At 52.8% G+C, this 24,446-nt stretch overlaps 1 protein-coding gene across 1 annotated transcript; it reads left to right on the forward strand.

The window, feature by feature from the left end:
- Positions 1–4,287: 4,287 nt before the first annotated feature.
- Positions 4,288–5,215, forward strand: LOC119323678. Its single transcript, XM_037597377.1, has 2 exons — positions 4,288–4,659; positions 4,748–5,215. The coding sequence occupies exons 1-2, from the start codon at positions 4,348–4,350 to the stop codon at positions 5,030–5,032; spliced, it is 597 nt and encodes a 198-aa protein (XP_037453274.1). The 5' UTR covers positions 4,288–4,347; the 3' UTR covers positions 5,033–5,215.
- The last annotated feature ends 19,231 nt before the right edge of the window (positions 5,216–24,446 follow it).

The raw sequence follows: 24,446 nt of genomic DNA on the forward strand, positions 1-24,446 counted from the left end.
TTACCCGGGCAACTCTCTTCTACTTTTTAATGAATGGGACCCTAAGGTACCGCGTTTCAGAAAAAGAAGACAAACGCAGTACAAGTTATTTATCATAAAATATATATAATTCGAATGTAAAAACTAGCAAGATAACCCAAGCATTTGCGCCACACGGTTTCTGTTTTTATATTTACTGTTATGTTTACTTGAATTTCAGACGACATGAATTTATACATTCAGAAGACACCACCATTTAGTATTTTTGAAATAATCACTACAGGAAAAGCACATTTTGCCTTATGTTTCTCTCGGTTCGCCGAGCATTTTATATCGGCCACCCGGCATATGACCGTACAAGCCGTGCTTTGGCGTACCGCCACTTACGTCGTGACACGGCCCAAAAAACATGCGTCATATAGATTGGCCAAAGCCGAGTGTGATCGTAGCCCGCATGGCATACATCAACGCAACGTGGTCATGGTCGTCGAAGGTCACGGCGCCGTGGCGGGTTCGTACATAAGCCGTGCACCGTCCCCAAATGTCGTGTGCGTTCAACAACACCCACACATGGCGTAATTGCGGTGGTCAGCCTTTGATTGTAGGCGGCTGGCGGTTGTTCACATGTAACTTGGGCGCCGTGGCCATCTGGATTCCGGTGTGGCAGTGCGGATTCAGCTGCCGCCATTAATGGAGGCATAACACCCAAACCTACCTCGCCATCGCCACTCCCTCGCCTAAAATACATTCCTCCACCGCGGGCGGGACTCCCCTTCCTCCTCCTTGACAAATTCGCCGCCGCCTGCCCCCGAGCTCGACGCCGGCCACACCTCCACCACGATACCCGACGCCGGTGACCGAGAGAAACCACACCGGCTGAGGTGAGAGATCTTCCATTTATCTTTTTTCCTAACTAATTAAGTTTTGGCATACGTTAGTTTAGGTTTGCTTGATAGGTAGATATGTTTAATAATCTTCACAATGATTCACTACAAATAATCTTCACAATGATTTCTAGTTTAGGTTTGCTTGATAGCTAGATATTAGATAGGTTTAATTTGACGTAGATAGATGCTAGAGTTTACAATATTGATAAAAACTTGTTATGGATATGAATGGGATCTTTTTTACTACTAAATAAGTTTTTTCATGTGTTAGCATGAATTGAATTTTTTTTCTTCATATGCATATGCATACATTCTAGAATTCATATATGTTGATAAAAGTGATTAATTATAACGAGGGATATATGTGCATCATGTTTGTAATTAATTAAAAACATGCTAAACACCACAAAAAAATAAAATAAAAACATGCTAAAAGGTGTGTTTTAATTTAGTTGTATATATGTTTACAGATGGACGACAGTAAGCGATGAGACGAGCTCATCGAAGCGTTAGCGTTTCACACGTTGTTCTGTTGGCCAAGATGAAGGAGATCGCTTCCTGGTATGACAACAACAGGGCCATGGTTTTGCAGGCGAAAATCGTGCTCGAGGTACCATGAAGTACGAGCGAGAGACCGGATGAAGGCCGCCTATGGTGGTGATACTAGAGTCGGTGTGACGGAGATCCAACACAAATCTTTGATGTGGCAGTTGCTTCACAAATAGGGTAGTTGGGCGTGAAGGTTCATCGGTTAGATAGTGTGCGACACCAACAGTTGCAGGCGACAGGAGTGAATCTAGTGAAGACATGGGCTCAACCTTGGTTTGACAGGTCACTATGACCAACACAAACACACACCAAGAGGAAACCATCATGATCAACCCCCTCTAGAGTTCGGTCAAATGCGTAGAACGAGCGAGCCCCACAGATCGACGCATTATCGAATATATATGAAATGAGGGAGGGTTGGAACACCTCCCCCACCTGCATGTGTCACTATATACGTATAAAAGGGTGGTGTGAGGTTTAAATATCCAACAGAAATCATTGATGGGGTAGTTACTTCATAAACGAGACAGTTGGGCGCGAAGGTTCATCAGTTAGCGAGAGTGCGACACCACTAGTTGTAGGCAACAGGAGAGAATCTAGTGAAGGAATGGGCTCAACCTTGGTTTAATTGACACGTCACTATGATCAACCCAAACACACACCAAGATGGAACCACCATGGTCAACCCCCTCTCGATTTGGTCAAAAGCGTAGAACGAGTGGGCCCCACGGATCGGCGCATCATTGTAAACGAAACGAGGGAGGATCGGAATATCGGAAAGTTATGTACATTAGATAGTAGCAATGAGGAAGTACTTTGCCTCTTTATTGTCTTGGAGACAAGTCCACAAACTTGTTGAGTTACCATTGTTGCCATCTATGAGAAAACAATTTAGTACAAGTGAAGATGTAAAGAAACATGGCAGCAAGATCAACATGAATATACTATGAAAACGTACACCTTTATATTTGTTCCATATGCAATCTTGTGAGCACACTAGAGCCTCTAACATGTCTGGAGTAAGGCTACAATGATGGTCACTTAGAACTCTACCTCTTGTACTAAATGTTGATTCCGAAGCAACATTGCTGCCTGTAATTGCAAATATGTCAAGGGCTAGCATCTGCAAAGTAGGATAGCGTGTTTCAGCCACTTTCCACCAATCTAAACACATTAAATTTTTCTTGCGAAAGTGGAACTAGCTCATCTTCCAAGTAGCGGACTCATATTTGATCCTAGAAGATATTGGCCTTTTTTGAACAACACACTTATTGAAGAGTGACATAAGGGATAGTGCTTGCATAGAATAAAAAGGGAATAAGGGATTGATTCATCATCATCTTCTCAAGATTGTATTCCTCTAACAATTTGCATAACTTGGCAACTAAATATGCCACATACACCTCACAATCCGCAGATCCATGCAACATTGCAAACCAAACAAGCAACATCTCATTTTTGTACCGAGGATCATGAATTGTAGCCATACCCCTTAGACTTTCTATTGGTGATATCGACATGCTACGGTCAGAGATGCTACGATTAACATGATTATGCATTAGAAAACACTACCACTGGACATTCGACCATTATGTAAACAAGACATCAACATATACTAACAAAAAAAGTGTAAACAAGAAAACAACATAATAATAAAAATGCACTATCCTAATAAAACAACACCATACATAAACAATTAACATGATTATGCATTAGAAAGTAGAAACACTATCACAGTACCACTAGACATGCAACAACTGACATGCTACCACTAGTACATCTGCATATATTCCTAGACAAAATCCTAGGTGATGCACTAGTGCAAGCTTTTAATGGGTGATACTCGCCCAATCTTTGTGTTCCTATCGGTGATGGATGAGGATGGAATCGGTGGAGGCTTGACGGTGACAGACGAGGATGGACTCGATGGAGGCTTGCCGCTGTCGGTGACGGACGGGAAAGTGCTCGATGGAGGCTTCAGTTTTGGGGTGTACTCCTCCTCTCTCACTCCCATGACAAGATCATCCGCCACCTCGCACCCGTCTGGCCGTGGGAGGAGACAGATGGATAGAAGCTCGTGTGGGCGCCGTTTTATGCCGCTGGGGTGGAATGGGGAGAAGATGGAGGGGTGTTGGTGGCAGAAGCTTGTGGAGAAGGAGGATGATGCGGTGGAGGGTCGGAGGCAAGACGTTGAGGCTACAACAGTGGATGCGTGATGTGGAAGCTGCGACGGTGGAGGTGCGCTATAGGAGGAGATGGTGGCGGTCTCGGGCCGGAGGGGATGGAGGCTGCGAGTGCAGGGCGGTGCGGAGGTTGCAACGGTGCTGGGTGCCGCCGGAGGTGGGGCTGGATCGGAGGGGGTGGGTGGGTGAGGGGGAACCGGGGAAGAGTGATGGCTACGGGTGGCTAGGATAGGGCATGGAGTGAAGGAGAGAATGAGCTGAGAGAGGTGTGGGTGTGTGGTGAATATTATGGGTAAGCCGGGTATTGGATATGGGTATCGTCATACCGTCTTCATCCCCGTATTTCACCGAATAGCTTCCTTATGGATATTACAACTGGTATATCCGTGTCTCATTATAAATTAATTACCTAGAGAGCACGGGTAACGGTTAATCATTGTAAGCTTGACCCAGAGCCATCACTATCATCACGTCGCTCCAATGGATGATCCCTTGCGTTGTTTGATTATTAGTGTACTTTTTAATATAAATTGAGCTCTATGAGAGTCGATTTTCTAGACCTTTTCCTCTCTTATTCACGATGCATGGGCATCTTTTACTACTCTGCTTTTTTTTTTTCACACGCACGCGGCACGCCTGATAGAGGCACGGAGCGAGGGTTTCATTGTTGACCATAAATGACCCCCCAAAGGCCCCAGGCCACACAAGCCACAGCGAGTCACCAACGACCACTCCACTCCACATCCAAAATGGCTTTCGAAGGGGAGGTCTCCAGGCTGGCTGCTCGCATAGCGGCCAGCTCGCCGGCGCGGGTGAGGATGGCGGTGGGGACACTGGCACGCAGCAGCGCCGCCCGCGCCGCCGCAGATGCCCTGGTCTATCTCTTCGTTGGCACCATCTGCGTCCTCTCCGCCGCAACATTCCTCTGCGCCGTCGCATTCCGCGCCTGCGGCCGGAACTGCAGCGTTGCCGCCGCGATCTTGTTTTATTCTGGTATGCTCTCCCTGCTACTCATGGTGCCAGCGATGGTACTCTTCTTCCTGCGCGCAGCCGGCAGCGAGGTACTCGTCACTCACTCACTCGTCGCCCCTCCCGTCCCGCCAAATCAATGTCGCTTATGATCATGTTGATGATTGTGGAATGTGATAGGTCAAGTATGATGTTGTGGAGGACCGCCTCCGTCCGTGGCCGCTACACCGGACGGCTGTAGCGATCTGGAGGTTCTTCGTCGTGGCGACGTCGGTGGAATTCATCGGGCTGGTTCTCCAAATCTGTGGATTTCCAAAGGTTTCTTACCTTCTCCGCGCTGCGGCTCTGCTGTGCATGCTCCTAGTCATCGCCCTCTTCTGCATCCGTGCTGCTGTGGCGCTGTGGAGGATGAATCCTCGACAGTCGGCTGCAGTTGCTGCTGTTGTGTTTGTGTACATGGTGTAGTGTGTGTGTACGGAGTAGTAATCTATCTAGTGTAGTTGCCTCACCTTCAGTGCTTCTTAGTTCAGTGCTGCCTATATGACTTGACGTATGCTCTGATGAATTTCAGTATATATATGTAATCAGGTCCCTCATTTCACTACCTATATGACTTGACGTACGCTCTGATGAAGAGCTTCCATTCTATGTAATCGCTTAGGATTTCACTGCCCTCCTTGCTTAATTAATCGTCTGGGTTAATTGCTGGACGTGGAATCTGTCTAGGCCGGGTCGTAGCTGGGATGGAGCAGCGCTAACGGGCGTGTGAGGAAAGATAGATGGCTACGTGATGCGTGTGCGTCCTGGAGGAGATCCTTTCACACTTCCGGAAATGGGCCTGCAGCGCTCCACATGGCCTGCCGACTGCAGCGGCTAGAAGATAGGATAGCTACGTGATACATGTGCGTCCCAGCCCATCAGCGTTGAATTGGCATGCGCCCCTCGCAATATTTCCCAGCTTTCACAACCTATGTATACTTTTGTTTAGGGTGGTTATTACCAGACTGAGGGTGTGGTTCAGCCTATGTACATTGCGTGGAAAGCATCCCGAGTATGTGATGTGAGTGTTGTTTCTCATACCATGGGAAATTCAAAGCATCGATTCCCATGTAGTACTACACTACTAGTGCTAGCCGAGCTTTAACAACGAAAACAAACCAGATACAGGAGGAGCTACTTACTCTTTTTTTTGCAAGTTTCCTAACGAAATCAGCCCCTCTCACCTAATTCAGGCGCACGCTCTCTCTCAGTCAGCCCGGAGTAAAATGGACAACCAAACCACGAGTCCACTTCACTTCACTCGTCTGTGAGTTCTCAGTTATTGACGGTTGCAGGTGCATGCCTACCCTCTTCCAGGCCCATCAGTAGTGACTTGGCACGGACGGGTCCAGTTTTCACAGTGGTGACTTGACAGGCCCATCAGTAATTTTTTTGTCGCTTTGTGGACGATACTCACAAAGCGCTAGCGACCTTTGCTGGCCCAATTAGCCATGTATCCTTTATGGTTTAACGATTTTTTTGGTTTTCTTTTCAGTTAATTTTTATCCTGTTTTTATTTTACCTTTTATTTTCAACCGATTCTAATATTCATATTAAAAAATTATTTATTATCAACACTGAATATTTTGATTAAAAATATTAGTAATTTTAAAAACTTTTGTGAATATTTTTTATAAAAATATAAATTTTAGTAATATCTATATGAATTACGTTGATTTGTAAAAAAGTGTGAAAATATTTTTTTTAGAAGATGTAAAACTTTTTTAAAAAAAAGAACATTTATTATATTTCTGGTAACTTTAAAAAAAATTGAACATTTAAAAAATAATAATAGTAAACCTAATATAAATAAAAAGGAAAAAAGTAGAGAAAACAAGAAAAGAAAAATACTAAAGTAGAACATTCTAAAACGTTCCTAAAATCTTAAACAAATTAGACCTGTATAGCCGTAGGGAAGAAGCCTGCTGGTGCTGGAGACTAGCGTATGTCGCCATGGCTGCCCCTTCACGGCCGACTCGTAGCACGCGACAAGAAGGCAAGAGGCTCATGCCCGTCGCAATGGCTGCCATCTCACGGACCACCAGCAGGTGCGCCTGAGAGAGAGATTTTTTGCTCCTTGTATTTTAGTTGCCGCCTCATTGATCCGTGCCTCCTTGAGTTTTTTTACTCATCCTCAAAAAAAGATTTACTTAATATATAGTAGCTCTAGTGACCATTTCTTTAAGAGCATCTACAGCTGGATGCTCCAAACCAGCCTCAAACGTCCGGGCGGACGGGCCCGTTACTGACCAGTCACAAAAAGGCAACCTAGACGGGCTCCTAAAACATGCCTCAAACGTCCGGGGCTCCGGGCTGACCGACACCTCTCATACTAACCCAAATCTAGGACGAACATGGGGCGCCTGGGCGCGCCCTGGCACGTCAACCACGTCAGACTGGCGATGGGGTCCCACACTGAATCACCCGGAAACCCGACAGTCCAACGGACGTCTCCTCCGGTGGGGGTGTGAACACCTCGTGGCGACGCTACGGCTTGCCGCCCGAGGCTAAATGCGGCTATTTAAGCCGGTCGGCGTCCCCCATCTCTAGCCACATCCACCTCCTCCCTCTCCGCGCCGCCAGCCCAAGCCATCCACCACCTCTCTTCCGCTCCGCAGCTCTTCCCACACCCTCCGGCTTTGCCATGGTTCGGCAAAAGAAGACCACCTATGTTATGCTCACGCTGGAGTGCTGGTTCCAGATTGAGCATGTGATCCATGCGAGGCGCGCCGCCCGGATCGCTATCGGCTTGCCTCTGGACTCGCCGAAGCAGGAAGAGTAGGAGCAGGCGGAGGAGAAGGAGGAAGAGGAGCAGCATCCGGCTCCGATGGAGGTGGCGGAGACGGAGCAGGCAGAGGAGGAGCTGGTGCCAGCTCCAGGCTTCGACATGGACGATGCGGGGGTGGAGTTCGCGGTCGCCCAAGTAGCCGAGGTAGCGGAACAGCAGGCCATCCTGGAGCCCATCAAAGATGAAGCCTATGTGAAGGCTAATCGGCAGTTCATCCGGCAGGAACAGGCGGCGACCGATGCGCTCTTCAATGAGGTCGAAGCGGAGATGGAGGCGGGGGCCGATGCGGAGCAGCCGAAGGAGCCGCAGAAGTCGGAGCTGCGGCTGCCATCCATGTACCCGGAGGCACGAAGATAGTGAACATCTCTAACAAGGATTACGATAGTATATGTTAGTTGAACTACGTAGTACGTGGATTTCCTTGTTTGCATGCTTTTATATCGAAGGTATCCGGATGCAGGTAAGTAAATTTGAGGTGTGATTGGTGAGTGTTCGCGGACGCGCCCAGACGTTTCTGGGGCGTTTGAGAGATCAGATTTTGCTGTCCTCGTCTGTAGATGCTCTAATGGTTATATAGCTCTGACGGTCGCTCTAAATGGTTATATATAGCTCTAATGGTAGGTGTAATTTGTAAAGTGTAAACCGGCATGTTCACACGCACGCTTGCCAGAGCGAGAGTTCCGTAGCTTGGAGTTCACCATTAAAGGCCCCAGGTCGCTCCTGCGGGTGGCCCGGGAGCGAACCCTAGCCGCCGCCAGCACAGGCTCCTTCGGCCCCTCCTCCCCTCGCCGCCGCCAGCGGACGTCGCCGGGCGAAGCCCGCGCGGCTCGGCGGCGGCGGGGCCCTTCCCTCCTCCAGCTCGAGCAGGGGCCGCGCGGGCCGTTCGTTCGGGCGGGGACTCGGCGCGGCGCTCGCGCGGGTGCGCGCACCGGCGAGAGTAGCCGTGTTCGAGACGGCGTGGTGAGGGCGCGTAAGGCGCGGCGCGGGCGCGTTTGGTTTCCGGCGGTGTAGATCGGACGCTGGACCGGGAATCGCGGTGGGGGAGGCTCGGCTCCCTGTGGCGCGATGCAGGCGGCGTGTGACGGATCTGAGGTTGCGCCTCCGGCGGGTGGCGGCTGCGGGAGCGTCGTCGGCAAGCCCCGGGGCTGCGGCCTGGTGGTTTCTGCCCGACGAGTTTGGGCGGGGTTGCGGTCCCCCCTCCTGCCTCCTGGATCTCCGTCACCAGTTCTGGCTGCGTCGGCTGCGGGCGGCGGATGGGACGCCGGGGCGGCGGATGGGACGCCGGGGCGGTGGCCTTGGTCCGGGCTCCGGCGTGGTCGGCGGCGCCCGATCCAGATCTGAAGGCCTCCGTCTACTTCAACCAGGGCTGCCTCCGATGGTCCTGCTTTGGGCGGCCTTTGTCGCCGAAGTTGTACCTGTTTGGCGGCTGGAGGTAGGAGGTGGCTCCGGAGAAATTCGAGGCCAGCAGTGCTGGCCACGACGGTGGTGACGCCCGAGGGCGCCGTACCCTTCTTGAAGGCGCCGTCCAGGTTGCCTCCTTCCCCTCTTCCATCCACCCAGCTCGTATGCCGGGCAAAAGCCAAAATCCTTACCGGATCGAGCGACAGCAGCGCTCCGGGCGTCGTCACCCTCTTGGGGGTGTCGTTCGTGGTGAGCTTGGGGTGGATGTGATGCTTTGGTTGCTTGGCGGCGGTTGGTGGCATGGTCGGAGTTCGTCTGGTGGCGGTGCGTTGGCGCTCTGCCGCCTATGTGCTCAGCCTCGGAGTCCTTCTTCCACGGTGCTTGGTCTTCAGCAGCCCTGCCGGACTCGGCGGGGCGGTGCTTCATCCTACTCATTGATGGCAGCGTATCTCGGCGGCGTGGCGCAATGGAGATTCGGCGTTCGATGTGTGACGATGGACTCACGCAGGAGGACGAAGCTGTCTGGTGTCGTTGTGACGTCGATGGCTGAGTGGCTAGACAAGGTAGAAGCCTCAATATTTGCTCTGAAGACGGACCTGTGGAAGATGGCGGCGACAACACACGAGTGCGTCAGACCGGTTTGTACCCCAAACCCGGTATGTGGCTCGGCTGGGGCTTCTGGCTTTTGATGTTAGGTTTAGGTGAGTGGTCTGGATAGTGGCCCAGCTAGCACCCCTTCATCATTTTGATGTTCGGCTTAGAGGAGTGGTCTGGATAGTGGCCCAGCTAGCACGCCTTTATCATTTGGATAGGAGTAGTGGCATATGTTGCCAAGATGGCGGATTCAAGCATATTATTGTAATACTTTATAAGATCCTCGAGAATAATCAATAAAGTGGCCACATGCATCTCCTAGATGCAGAGGCCGGGGTCATCCTCCTTTTCTAAAAAAAAGGCCGCAGGCCGTGACACAACCCAGCTACAACCTACAAGCCACACAACCAAGTCACCTGACCACTCCACTCCACATTCAAAATGGCCGCTGTGACGTTCGAAGAGGAGGTCTCCAGGCTGGCTGCGCGCATGGCGGCTAACTCGCCGGCGAGGGTGAGGGTTTCCGTGGTGGCACTGGCACACAGCAGCGCCGCCCGGGCCGCCGCAGATGCCTGGTGTATCTCTTCGTGGACGCGACCTGCGTGCTCTTCCCGACAACAAATTTAACAAATTTGATCCCTGGATGAAATCAAATTACAGAATGAACTGCCTGTAAAACTATTTCACGCGGCTGACCTTTTTGTGTGACGCCCGGCACGAAGGCGCCACACTACATTGTGCAACGCCTCACAGATAGGCGATACACGCCTGGCCAGCATTGCACCCCGGACTGCCTTAAATTGCTAAGTCAATGTGCAGAGCCTAAGAGCTAGGCGCTGCACTGTATAGTGTGGCGCCTAGATCTCAGGCGCTGCACTAGTGGTTGCACTACAAAATGAAGCAACCACTAGTGCAACGCCTAGAAGCTAGGCGCTACATTGTATAGTGTGGCGCCTAGCTCTCAGGCGCTACACACTGACTTAGTAATTTTCGGATCACACGGGTGCGACGCTGGCCAGGCGTGTAGCGCCTATCTGTGAGGCGTTGCACTGTGTAGTGTGACGCCTTCGTGTCGGACGTTACACAAAAAGGTCAGCCACGTGAAATAGTTTCACGGGCAGTTTATTCTATGATTTGATTTCGTCCGTAGGTCAAATTTGTCAATTTTGCGCGACTTTCTTCCGCGTCATCGCATTCCGGGCCTCGGTCCTTCTATCTGAAATCAAGTTTTATTCTGGCATGGTCTCCCTGCTACTCATGGCGCCAGCTATAGTACTTTTCTTCCTGCGCGCCGCTGGCAGCGAGGTACTCGTCACTCACTCACTCGTCGCCCCTCCCGCCCCGCCAAATCAATGTCGCTCACGAGGTTGATGACTGTGAAATTAATGCCATAGGTCAATGATGATGTTGTGAAGGATCGCTTCCGTCGGTGGACGCTACACCGGACGTCTGCAGCGATTTGGAAGGTCTTTTTCCCGACGACGGCTGTGGACCTCATCGGCCTCCGCGATGCGGCTCTGCTGTGCAAGCTCCTAGTCATCGCCCTCTTCTGCATCCGTACTGCAGTGGCGCTGCGGAGGATGAATCCTTGACAGCCGGCTGCTGTTGCTGTTGTGGATATGTAGTAGTGTGATGTCTACGGAGTATAGTAAATAATTTGTCTATAATAGTAAGAGCATCTCCAACAGTCGCCGAACGCGCCGCGCGTAAATAATGGCTTTAGCGCGCCCATCGTCTGGTTTGGCGCGGCGCGCAGCGCCAGCTCCAGTAGCCGCGCTAAACTGCACAGCGCGGGCCGATCCAGCAGCTGCGCAAAAATTGCAACGCGCGCGCTCATTCTACAAACTAGGATGTAGGCATTAGAGGCATAGAAACTAGATAGATTGCATAGAATTTTAACGATACAAAGGTATTTTACATCGGAAAATAGATTGCATAAAATAAAAACGACAAACGATAAAAAACTTAGATAGCATAAAAAACTATTCTAAGAGGGTGTTTGTTTCTAGGGACTTATTGACTTAGGGACTTAAAAAAGTCCCTATAAGTCCCATCTAAACCAAACAAAAGGGACTTATAGGGACTTAAAGTGGGTATTTGGGACTTATGAAATAAGACTCTCAAGGAGGGACTTATAGGGACTTATAGTTGTAATATGTTCTTATAGGGACTTATAAGTCCCAGGAACCAAACAGGTAGGGACTTTTTAGGGACTTGAGACTTATAAGTTGGGACTAAAAAAAGTCCTAGGATTTATGAACCAAACAGGGCCTAAGTCGCTATCATCATCACCATTATCATCATCGGCGGTGTCGTCCGAGGTTGATAGCCATATGTCCAACCAACGATCATCGTTCTCCGTGAAGAACGACCTCCCACCTGCTGCAACGAGATCGGTCTGCGCCTTCGCCAACGCCTTCCGTCGACGCCTGCCCAACCGCACCTCGCGGCGCCTTCTTGTGTCCTCCTCGCGACGCCTTGCCCAGTAGACTTGCTCGTAGGCGACGTCCTCCGGGTGGCGCCGGCGCCACTCCGCCATGACCCGCTCGTCCTCCTGGGCGACGAGGAGGCGGCGCTGCTGCTCGGCGTGCTCCGCACGGTCTTGTGCCGTGTTCAGACGAGGCGGCGGGGCGACGTCGAGCGCCTGCTGGAGCGTGTACACATCTTGGAAGTTCATCTGGCCGCGCGGCCGGCCTAGGCGCCACGCCGCCGCGTCGTACGCGCGGGCGGCCTCGCGCGCCGTCCCGTACGTGCCGAGGCCGAGCCGGAGATCGCCGGAGCGTATCTCCGCGTAGTAGCCGCCGTTGGGGTGCAGGCGGACGCCGCGGTAGCCGAACGCTCCTCGGCGGCGCGGCGGCATGGCGGGGCGCTGGGGCGGTGGAGGCGCGTCGGTGGCGGGGCGTTGGAGCGGCGCGTGGCAAAGAGGGAGATGAAGAGGAGAAGAGGAGGCGTGGAGAGGCGCGTGGCGCGCGCCGCACTTTATAGGCGCGCCGGAAGCGGTGCGCAAAAAATGAGGCGCGAGCTGGCGCCTTTTCGCGCGCGCGCAAACGGTTCCCGCGCGCGTGATTTTCCCGCCACCGCTGGAGCGCGGCAAAACGCCCCGCGCGTGCTAAAAGCTGCGTTTACCGCGCGCGTCGTTTCGCGCGGCGGTTGGAGATGCTCTAAGTCAGTAACTAGTGTGCTTGCTTCAGTGCTACGTATGTCAGTGCTGCTGATGCAGTCAGTCACTATGGTTGTTTGGTTACTTTTTTTTAGAACATAGACGTCAGGGATGTCCGGCTTTAAATTAATAAAGCCCTCAACATAGGCAGCGTACATAAAGAACAATCAAACATACGGAGGTCACCATGTTCTAAGGCATGCCACAATGGTCACGACAGCGAGATAAAGTGCAGTACATGGCCTAACCAGCCAAACTAATGAGCACGCAGGCTCAGGGGGATCCAACACCAAAAGGACTGCCCATCTCTATGAGGCAGCAGACGAAGGAGACGGAGCTCGGGACGCTGAGTAGACGGAGCGAAGTCGTGCTATAGCTTGTCGGTGGAGATTAGAGTCCTGTTGCCTTCCCAGCGGAGCCCACTGCTGCAAGAATAAGATGCATTTGAATATAACATCAGCAGGGTGAGAGGGAAACACTCCCTCAATAGTAAGCTTGTTACGAATGTTCCATAAGGCCCATAACATGGCCGAGGCACACGTCCACATGATCCGGCGCAGAGAGCCCGGGATCGAGGATAAGAGTGACACGAGCTCAGAGCGTGAGCGTGGATCCCAATCCACCCCAGCGGCCTCACGGACCGCACTCCAAGCAAAACGCGCCAAAGGACACCGGAAGAACGCGTGGTCAACATCTTCCGCGTCAGCACACAAAGCGCAAGGGCCGAAAGCGGGGCCATTGCGCTTAGCTATATTGATAGAGGTAGGAAGGCGATCTTGGCATAGTTGCCATAGGAAGACTTTAATCTTTAGCGGGATTCGCGCCTTCCAAAGCCCCGTGGCTGCCATAGGAGCATGGACGCGACATAACTCGCGATACAGGGACTTGATAGTGAACTTGCCAAAGCCCGAAAGTCTCCAAGAGACCACGTCTGCGGAGTCCGGCAGACGCACATTTGCTAACAGAGCCCGAAGGCGATCCCAACCTTCCAGCTCCGGCCCCACAAGCTCTCTTCTGAAGTGTATAGGGGGCGGAGTGGCACTAAAGGCCGAAGCAACCAATTGGTTGGGCTCAACCGCAATGGAATAGAGATAGGTGAACTCCGATCAAAGAGGCTGCTGGCCTATCCAAACGTCGTGCCAAAAACGCGTGGAGCGGCCGTTATTAATCGTGAACCTCGCACCCCTGGCGAAGTATGGTTTGAGGGCTTGGATGGAGGTCCAGAATGGGGACCCCTGAGGTGTTGCCTCAAAGAAATTCCCTTGTGGGAAATACTTGGCACGAAGGAGGTCAATCCAGAGGCCGGTCCCTCCCTGGGACAACTTCCAGATCCACTTGCACATAAACGCTATGTTCATCAGCTTAGAGTTGATGATCCCGAGGCCCCCCTGGGCTTTAGGTCTACAAACAGCTTGCCACTTAACCAAGTGGTACTTCCGTTTAGGGCCCGCTCCTTCCCAAAAGAAACGTGCCCGCGGTGTGTCCATTTTTGTGTGGACCCCAGCAGCCAACAAGAACATACCCATGGCAAACATTGGTAGGGATGAGAGGCTGGAGTTGGTAAGGATTAGTCTTGCCCCTGAAGACATAAATCGGCCTCTCCACGGACATACCCGGTCCGCCACCTTAGTGGTGAGAGGTTCCCAATCGGCAATCGAGCATTTCTTCTTTGCGATTGGGAGGCCGAGGTAGGTAAATGGAAACTTCCCAAGTTTGCAATTAAGCAAGTTGGCAACCCGTTCACTTTCGGCCGCGTCCATCCCTATGGACACCACTTCACACTTTTGGAAGTTAATTTTTAGCCCGGACATGAGTTCAAAACATAGCAAGATGGCCTTAACCGTTGCGATACTGTGAGCGTCCGGTTCAAAAAGGAGAAGAGTGTCATTCGCATACTGCAAGTGTGACACGCCTCCTGGGATCAGGTTATCGACCACTCCCCTAATGTGGCCAGCTGCGCGAGCTTTGTCTAGCATAGCGCCCAGGGCGTCCGCCACAAAGTTGAAAAGCAACGGTGAGGCTGGGTCCCCTTGACGTAGCCCACGCTTGTTGTGGAAGAAGTTCCCTACTTCTCCATTCACCGCTATCGCCGTTTGGCCTCCCGAGACCAATTGCATCATACGGTGAACCCAAACCAACAAAAATCCTCGATCCAAAAGGATTTGTCGGAGGAACTCCCAGTTCACTCGATCGTACGCCTTCTCAAAATCTAATTTTAAAAGAATCGCCGGCTGGCGAGTGCGTTTGAGCGAGTGAACTATTTCTTGGAGGGCCAGCGGTCCCTCCAAAATGTTGCGACCACGCCGACTGATTCCTACTAATAATACGATGAGCTACCGGAGATAAGCGCGTAGAACAAGCTTTAGAACAAATCTTAAACGGGACATTGATAAGCGCTATTGGGCGGAAGAGTCTAATGTTGTCCGCGCCCTGGACTTTGGGGATAAGAGAAAGAACCCCAAAGTTAAGGCGGGAAATATCTACTGTACCACGCATAAACCCGTTACATACTGCGAAAATAGGTCTTTTGAGCACTTGCCAAAACCTTTTGAACATCGCCACCGGCCACCCATCCGGTCCCGGGGCGGTGTCAGATTTCATCCCAAGGGCGGCCTGGTCGATCTCCTAGGGAAGGAAGGCGAGGCCCAAGCCTTCATTCTCCTCATCCGTGACCTGCAGCACGGTATCCCAAACATCCGACCGTAGCCGAGCCCGGGCCTCCTCCTGGAGCCCATCAACTGGATGTAAAAGTCGTAAATATGCCGAACAATATCCTGTTGACGCAAAAGGAGCCCCTACTCAGATTGCAGTCTTAGGATGGCGCATTTATGGCGCCGACCGTTAGCATAGGCATGGAAATATTGTGTATTCGCATCCCCCTTGAGCGTCCACTTGATTCCACCGCGCCTACGCCAGTACTCCTCCTCAGCACGAAGGAGGGCCTCAACTTGGGCCTCTACAGCGTAGCGCTGGGCCCAGTCTTGCTCCGAGAAGGCCTGAGAGTCCGCAGCTGCATCCATACGGGCGAGGTCCGCGACCAAACGTGCACGGAGCAGCTTATCCTCACGACCCTGGTTGCCCCCCCAGCCTTTTAGGGCCGCACGCATCCCCGCCCCTGCGGCAATCCAGAATTCCATGGTCCCACGCGTGTGCCCGATCCGGGCAACACAAGTCTCCCACTTGGAGAGGAAGATTTGCTCGAACTCCGGGTGCTCAAACCACGCAGTCTCAAAGAAAAACCGGGGGCTTCGTTTTAACCTATCCTCCCCCGAGGAAAGAATCAGAGGGACGTGATCCGACCCGATCCTCATTTCAGCGTGTAGGGAGCACATGGGAAACAGCATTTCCCACTCCGCGGACATGAACACTCGGTCAAGCACAGACCGAACTGGTGTAAGCTGCTTGTTTGTCCAAGTGTAACGTGCGCCCACGCGGGCCACTTCCCTAAGGGCCATTGATGCTATCGCGTTATTAAACATGGACCCCCTTGTCCAGTTAATAATCCCGTTGTTCTTGTCCGCTCCCGAACGGATTAAGTTGAAATCCCCGCCGACGATCAGCGGCAAGTTGCGCACACCTAAGGCCGCAACCTTCTCCTGTAGTTCCCCCAAGAACTCCTGAGAGTGCGAGTGGTCAGCCGGGCCATACACCACGATAACCTCCCACTCGCGGAGGGTTGCGCGATGGCGAACGTGTGCCGACACGAAGAAACGACCGACATCCCACGCCACCACCTCGCAGCAAACCAGGCTGACACCAAGAAGTAGGCCCCCCGAGTGGCCCACCGCAGGCACCCAGTGCCATACGAAGCGCTCGAGGGGATCGATGGCTAGCAGATCTCGGTGAGAGAATTTAGTTTTAATGGTTTCCTGCAAGCCAACAACGTCGATAGCCTCAACGCGAATGAATTCTTTTCGCTGGGTCCGCCTCCCAACGTGGCCGAAGCCTCGGATGTTCCAGAAGATGAAACACATTAGATTATGCGATTGCGGAGGCGGATACCGCGAACGGTAACCGCTTGCTCGCCGTGTCTTGACAGGACCACGGGCTGAGGGGGACGGCGCAGCCCCAGCTGCTGTGCCCACCCGATCGGGCCGCGCAACACGCACCAGAGAAGCCCCTGCTTCTTCTGCTACCGGCGCAACGCGGGCCACCGCTGCCTGGGCCAACGCGGCCTGCGCAATTTCTTTAGCCCGGATGAGAGATAGGAGCTCTCGTGCCTCCCCCTCATCAGACAAATCTACCCCACTATCCTCTAAAATACCCCCGAGGCGCTCATCCGAATAATCATCAAAAATCGTAAAACGGGGTAGGGGGTTACCTTCGATCTCCATGTTCTTCTGAGCCACCAATAGCTGAGCGTGCTGAAGAGTAGGGAGGTTGCCCTTGGCGCCCTTCGATCGAGAACTCGCCCGCTCCTGTGCCACCGGGGTCGCCACCACCGCCTTGGAGCGTTTGGCCGTGGAGATGGGCGCCGCCTTGGTCACCTCCGCCCACAACGCGTCCGAAGGAGGAGGGGAGCCATCGGCGAAGGCCCACCGACCGTACCCCCAGGGGAGGCCAATGTCATCACCACCGGCCAGTGCGAGACAGGCGTGCCCGCACGGACCGATGGTGGGCTCACCGGCGTCACCAGAGGAGTCTTGCGGCCCGCCGGCTTCTTGTGGAGCCGCACCCCGCCGCAACCAGGACCGCGCGCAGACATGGGGGAACGCGACGCGACAGCGTGCAGCCCACCCACATCCACAGCCACCGGGGAGACGAGCATGGAGCAGCCCTCCGAATCGCACGAAGCCGAAATGCCCTTGTCGAGGTCGAGGCCGAGGGACATGTTGGAGCCATATTGATTGAAGCCCGTCTCATTGCTGCCCACGACCACTTGGCGCTCGTCCAAATCCTTTGCGGCCCCGGAAGACGGGGCCATGGCGTCGGAAGCCTTGTCCTTGAGGCCCAGCTTATCCCAGGTCGCGGTGTCGATGGAGTCGTCATCCATACTTGTGTCCTTGTCCTTGTCCTTGTCCATGTCATCCGGCCCCTTGTCCATGGTTGCAGGGGGGTGGGGAGGGGGGGCATCACCCTGATTGCCACCCGTCTCGGCCTCCAGCCGGAAGGTGAAGCCCTCACTGTTGAACCACACTTGGACGTAGCCTTTGAGCTTACTCGGGGATCGGCACGCAAAACGCATCCGCACTGGACCCAGCCCCGCCAGCGACGCCTTGTCCACCTCCATCGGGCGCCCGATCATCACTGTCCCTGCCATGAGACGGTCCACGCGACGGTGCTTGGGTGGCACTCCCCAGAGCTTAACCCACACATCCGGCATGAGTTCGGCCTTGGGCGCTTCCTGAGTCGCTTCTTTGATTTCCGCCGTGATGTCGTTGAGGGATGGATATAGTTTGCCGCTTCGCATCGCCATCCGCAGCATGGCCTTGTTGGGGAAGACGATGGAGAACGTGTCATCTCCGACGGCCGACACCTGCCAATCCCATTCCCCTTCGAAGAGGTGAGGGAGCTCTGCCTCCAAGATGGGAATCGACAGCTTGCTAGGCGCCGCCGAGATGAACGCCGCGTCCGCCACCACCGGGGCACGGATCTCCTCGCCCTCCGTCTCCATGTAGGGGAGGCAGAAAAAGCCCTCGCCGGGGATGGCGTTGCCCATGACCTGCAGCAGCAATGGCCGCCCGCGAGTGGGGCAGTGCGTCGACGTGTGTCCCTCCTCATGGCAGACGACGCACAGAGGCTTGTAGTGGCACATGTTCTGGTAGTGGCCCACCCGACCACACTTGAAGCACTCTGGCCCGTCGGACTCCTCCACTGGGATCGGGGCATCGGCCGACCCCTTCGACGCCGACGGCCCGGCCGCCAGCAGCAGCAGCGCCAGGCCAGCCCCCTTCTGCTTCTGCTTCTTGGCAAGTGGATCCCCAGCCCGCTCGCCGCTCGGAGGAAGAAGGGATTCTTTCCTCTTGAGCTCTTTCTTCTGCTCCAGCCCACGACGCCGATATTTTTCCTTCTTCTTCTTTTTGCGCTCGCGCTCCTCCATCTTCTTCCGCTCTTGCTCCACAAGCCACCAAGGAGGCGGCGCCCCCCCTCCTCCGCCTGAGGCGCCGGCACCTTGGAAAGCGCCTTCGCCCTCAGATCTTGCTCGCGTTGACGCTCGGCCGCCGGGATCGGGGGCGACATCGGTGGCTTCTCCACGCGGTGGGATCCCATCCGCACCGCGGTTGCGAACGAGCAGGTGAGTGGGGGGGGGAGGAGGGGAGCGACGCAGACGGCGCGCGAGGTGCCTGAATCGCCGCACCTGCGAGTGGGATGCGGGAAACCCTAGCGACAGATCTAGGGCACCCTTCGGCAGCCACAACCACCTATTTATAGGCGTAGGCGGCCGCACCACCACCAGCGCGATGGGCTCGGGCCTAGTCACTTGCGGGCGCAAAGCAACCGGGCCAGGCTGACCAGGCCCAAGCACCGAGGAGCGCCCCTGCGTCCCCTCTGGCACGGGCGAGGTTGGGTCGGCCAATAGGCCCCCCAGCCCACGCGTTGGCAGACTGGGCCAGTCCGATAGGCCCAGCAAGGGGGCCGGCCCGGGTGGCGGCGGCACCGAAACCCTAGCCATGGACCGCATCGCCCTTGCAGGATCCGCCCCGCCGCCGTCGTCGACCCCTGTCGACTCCGGCGAGCTCACCGAGCCCGAAAGCGGCGCAGCCAGCGCCAGCTCCTGGCGCCCCTCCTCCGGCAGGGCACGCGAGCGGCCCTCAGGGCCCGCATCCACTTCCCTCGGCGTTCGCCAGATCCGCGGCGCTAGGCAGCGCCCGCCACGCCCGCCAGGGGCGAACGCGCGCCGGCGACCGACCACGAAAGAGCCCCCGAGCTCCTCCACACGGGCGACAAAGTCACCCACCGAGCACGTCGACGACGGCCTCGGCTCATCACCAACACTCACCTGACCACTTACCTAAACGGGCTCCTCCTCCTCTTCGTCGTCGGAGTCGCCACCCCCCAACGCCCAAAACCTGCTGCCAGAGGGGAACGGGCCAGGGGGGCCTCCCGCCGGGCGAGACGCAGCACCGGGCGCGCCCCACCGCCGGGCGCACCGCCGTCCATCCCTCCGCCGACACCACGGGGATCCCCCCGCCGGCGCCCGCGGAATCGCCTCCCTGGTCGCCCAGTCGCACGAGAGCCGTTGGGACACCCGTCATTTTTCTCTTTGTTCCGTTGTTTGGTTACTTGTGTGAAGTACCGGATCTATGTATCTATATACAGTGGCGGAGGACGAAAAAAAAATTAAGGTGTGGCAGACTCTTGCTCTGGTCACAACCGTCCTAGATTGTATCCGCTTGCTCGCGGCACATTAGTTGCCGGCTCGCTCGCCGCCGGAGCTAGCTAGGTTCACGATGTGGAGTGTCGTTGGAGGCTGGGGAATGCCTTCATGCGTGTGTGTGTGTTTTTTTTTTTTGAGAAAAGCTTCATGTATAGTGGAGCTTAGCTGCCTGTTTTTTTTTGAGGGGTTCTTAGCTGCCTGCTAGGCACCTGTCGCTGGGGCTGGGGATTAGGCCCAAATAGCAGGGCTGCGTGCGTCGTTGGGTGTTGCCATACGCCCAATTAGCGTGGTTACGTGGCCCTTTTCTTTTCTCAGCGATTTCTTTCCATCTAACCAGAGCCAGCGAGTCAGGAAATGATGGTATGCATATAGGTATTGAACATTTCGTACGAAATCAAGGTAGGGCGGACGCTCAACCTTGCCCTACTGGGTCCTCCGCCTGTGTCTATATATATGAATTCCATTATATGTACTCACTTAGTATATGACTTGACGTACACTTTGATGAAGAGCTTCCATTCTATTCCCTTCGTCCGGAAATACTTGTTCTAAAAATGGATAAAATAGATGTGTCTATAATTAAAATAAATCTATATACAACCATCTCTAGGATAAATATTTCCGGACAGAGGGAGTATGTAATCATTAGGATTTCACTGCCCTCCTTTATACTGGAGTATTAAGTTGCTCGATGTTTTCGGCTGGGTTAATAGATGGGTCGCAGCAGGGATTGAGCTTTGAGCAGTGTGAGGAAAGAGTCGTGATGCGTGTGCGTCCTGGAGGGTGGGATTCTTTCACGCTTCCGGAAATGGGCCTGGAGCGCTGCACATGGCCTGCCGACTGCAGCGGCCAGAAGATAGAGAGATAGCTACGTGATGCGTGTGTGTCCTCTCAGCCCATGATCGTTGAATTGTCATGCGTCCGCGCAATTTTTCCAGATTCTCACAAGTCACAACCTATCTACACTTTTTGTTCACATTGGTTATTACTACACTGACGGTGTGGTTCAGCCTATTTACATTGTGTGGAAAGCGTGCACACATGTGATGTGAATGTTGTTCTTCAGACAAGGAAAAATCAAGCATTGATTCCATCGATTCGACAACCAAATCAAACCAGATGAAGCTTACTTAACTTCCTAGGCACCTCATTTCACCTAGCTAGTTCAGCCACACGCGCTGTCTCGGTCAGTCCGGAGTAAAGACGGACCGTACGTTCGAAGGAGAGACGCCAACCAAACCACGAGCCCTCTTCACATCACTCTCTGCGTTCTCAGAAAAATTCCTTTTCTCGGTCAGCTATTGACGGTTGCAGGTGCATGCCTGGGCGTTTCACGGCTCGGGAAACGGGCACATATGGCTCCATGTGCCGCTGTGTGCGCGGTGCAGCATACACATATCATCACAAGCCACCTTCTTACTTTGCACCGACTGTACAGCCTTGTTGTTGCATTTTTGCAAATCACTTGGCACGGACGGGTCCAGTCAGTAATTTTTTTACAGTGGTGACTTGACAGGCCCGTCGGCAATTTTTGTGTCGCTTTGTGGACAATACTCACAGAGCGCTAGCGACTTTGGCCGGCCCAGTTAGCCGGGTGTCCGCTCTGGGTGCTGTACCGTTTTATGGTTTAAAGATTTTTTGGTTTGGTTTTCAGTTGATTTTTATCCTGTTTTTTATTTTACATTTTATTTTCAACTTATTCTAATCTTAATATTGAAAACACAAATATTTATTTAGCTTTAAAAGGGAATAATTTTATAAATTAAGAATATTTTTATTAAAAATATTAGTAATTTTAAAACTTTTGTGAATGTTATAGAAATTTTAATAATATCTATCTAAATTACGATGATTCTTTAAAAAGTGTGAAACTACTTTTTAGAAAATGTAAACACTTTTTCTAACACAAGAACATTTAGTAATTTCTGGGAACGTTTTAGAAAATTGTGAACATTTTTAAATAATAATAGTAAAACCAAAAAAGGAGAAAGGAAAAGGGTAGAGAAAAAAAGAAAGTAAAATGCTAAAATAGAACATTCTAAAACATTCCAAAAATCTGAAACAATCATACCTGTATAGCCGTAGGGAAGAAGCGCCTCCTGGTGCTGGACAGTAGCGTATGTCGCCACGGCTGCCTGTTCACGCCCGACTCGTCGGAGGTGACAAGAAGGCAAGAGGCTCATGCCCGTCGCCATGGGGGCCATCTCGCGGACCACCAGCAGCTACCCGGCCAGATGGTGTCGCTAGTTCTAAGAGCATCTCCAACAACCGCGCTAAACTAACACCGCGTCGCAAATAAGTCCGTTTAGCGCGCGCGCAACGCGGCGGATCGCTCCAGCGGGCGCGCAAAAACGGCGCGCGCTATAACGAGTTGGGTGCGCTGTCGGAAACACTGTCCCGCGCGGTGTATTTCGGGCGCCCGCTACAGCGCGCGGCACACTCGAGCGCTCGCGCCCGCACTTCCTCTCCCACTTCCACCCCCATCCGGCCGCGCCGCCGCCTCCGCCCGCGCCCCCCGACGACCGTTCAGGCGCTTCCCCTGCCTATCCCCGCGCCGCCGCGCTTCTGCCCCATCCCCTCCTAGTCCCGCCGGCGCTCGCGCGCCTCCGTCGTTCGAGGAACAGCGCCCGAGCGCTCGCTGCCGCGCCGCGCCCGCAAGGTGTTTGACAAAACGCCTACAAGGTATGTATTGCTCAAACTTCATGAATTTGGTGCATGTTTTGAATTGTAGTTTTTATAGTATAGTATTGAACATTGTAGATGAGTTCGTCGTATGATTCTTCCGAAGAAGAATTTGATATGGAAGAGGAGGAGGATCTTGCAATGATCCTAGCTATGCATATCAATAAAAAACCGAAGCACGGTGGTTCGGTTATGGGTTGGGAGAAAATTTGGAGAGATAGGATTGATGCCCATAATAGATTGATGAAGAACTATTTCGTGGAGAATCCCACATACCTGGAGTCATATTTTCGTCGCCGATTTAGGATGAGCACCGACTTGTTCAGACGCATTGCAGAGAAACTAGCGAGCCATGACCGGTTTTTCCAGCAAAGGAGGAATGCCGCCGGAGAGCTCGGGCATAGCACCTTTCTGAAGGTGACAGTCGCTTTGCGTATGTTGTCATATGGTATCCCGATTGATCTAGTTGATGATCACTTGACTATGGGTGAGAGCCAAGCCATCATGTGTGTCAAGCGCTTTGCAGTGAGAATTGTGCAAATGTTTGGCAAGGAGTATTTGAGATCTCCCACTGCTGAAGACACCGCAAGGCTATTGGCGATGAACAAAGCGCGCGGCTTTCCTGGCATGCTTGGCTCAATAGATTGCATGCATTGAAGTTGGAAGAATTGTCCAAAGGTATGGCATGGGCAATTCCACGATCAAAAAAAGGGTTCCACTATAATCCTTGAAGCGGTGGCCGATCAGGAGACTTGGATTTCGCATGCATTCTTTGAAATGCCTGGATCTTTAAATGACATCAATGTTGTCAACCGGTCACCACTGATGAATAAGATTGCAAAAGATGAGTTGCCACCTGTGCAGTTTGTAGCAAATGGCTGTACGTACAACTATGGCTATTATCTAGCGGATGACATCTATCCAAAGTGGCAAGCCTTCGTGAAGCCGTTGAAAAAGCCGGAAGGTAAGAAAAATCTTGATTTCCATAATGCTCAGGCGGCGGCTAAAAAAGATGTGGAGAGAGCATTTGGAATTTTGCAAGCCCAATTTGCTATTGTGAGAGGACCGGCTAGATTTTGGGATCAAAAAATACTTTGATACATCATGCACGCTTGTGTGATCATGCACAACATGATCATCGAGAATGAGCGTGGCCAAGATTTAGACTACTCACAGTATGAGCTCTTGGGACATCCCGTGCGAGTGCGACGGAGGGCTGAAAGGGTATCCCGTTTTATTGCCTCCTATCATGCCATTCGGCGTCCCGCAACGCACAATGAACTTCAGAATGATCTGATTGAAGAGTGGTGGGCATGACATGGACGACAAAGAGCATGATGATTTCTGCATTCGACATTGTATTGTTCATGAACTATTTCTTGTGTTTATTGCATTAGTTGTCGTACCGAACTATAAACTATTTGTTTGAGTTGTAATGATAACGAAATTGAACTATTTATTGTTGATTTATTTTGTTTGTTTGATCATTTTTGCTCTTCTTCTTTGAAATGTATATGTGGTTTGTGCGGCGCGCGCTGTATTTTTGCGCTCTGCTGGAGCGGCGCGTGCGCTGCATTATAGCGCGGCTGCTGAAGCCAGCGTTGGCGGCCAGTCGAAGCGCGCGCGGCAAACAGGTTTTTTGTGCGCGGCGTTTAGCGCGGCTGTTGGAGATGCTCTAAGCAAGTCGTGTTTGCATGTATAGGAAATATAGCATGGACAAATTGGCAGAACCTATGTCTTATTAATTAAGTTGCTTGATTTGTATCCGTTGGGTTAATTCCTCCCCTCCTGCTTTATAATGAACTTGCTGGATGGATTTGTATCCATTCCGTTGGGTTAATTACTTTGCTGGGCGTGGAATCTGACTAGGGTAGCAGCTAGCTGGCTGGGGACGACG

Source organism: Triticum dicoccoides, chromosome 6B (assembly GCF_002162155.2).
Source record: "Triticum dicoccoides isolate Atlit2015 ecotype Zavitan chromosome 6B, WEW_v2.0, whole genome shotgun sequence".
NCBI lineage: Eukaryota > Viridiplantae > Streptophyta > Magnoliopsida > Poales > Poaceae > Triticum > Triticum dicoccoides.

Excerpts from the sequence above, each read along its gene's own strand:
- LOC119323678 (XM_037597377.1), top strand. The coding sequence starts at position 4,348 with ATGGCTTTCGAAGGGGAGGTCTCCAGGCTGGCTGCTCGCATAGCGGCC. Across the intron at positions 4,660-4,747 it reads TGCGCGCAGCCGGCAGCGAG|GTCAAGTATGATGTTGTGGA; the intron begins GTACTCGTCACT and ends GGAATGTGATAG.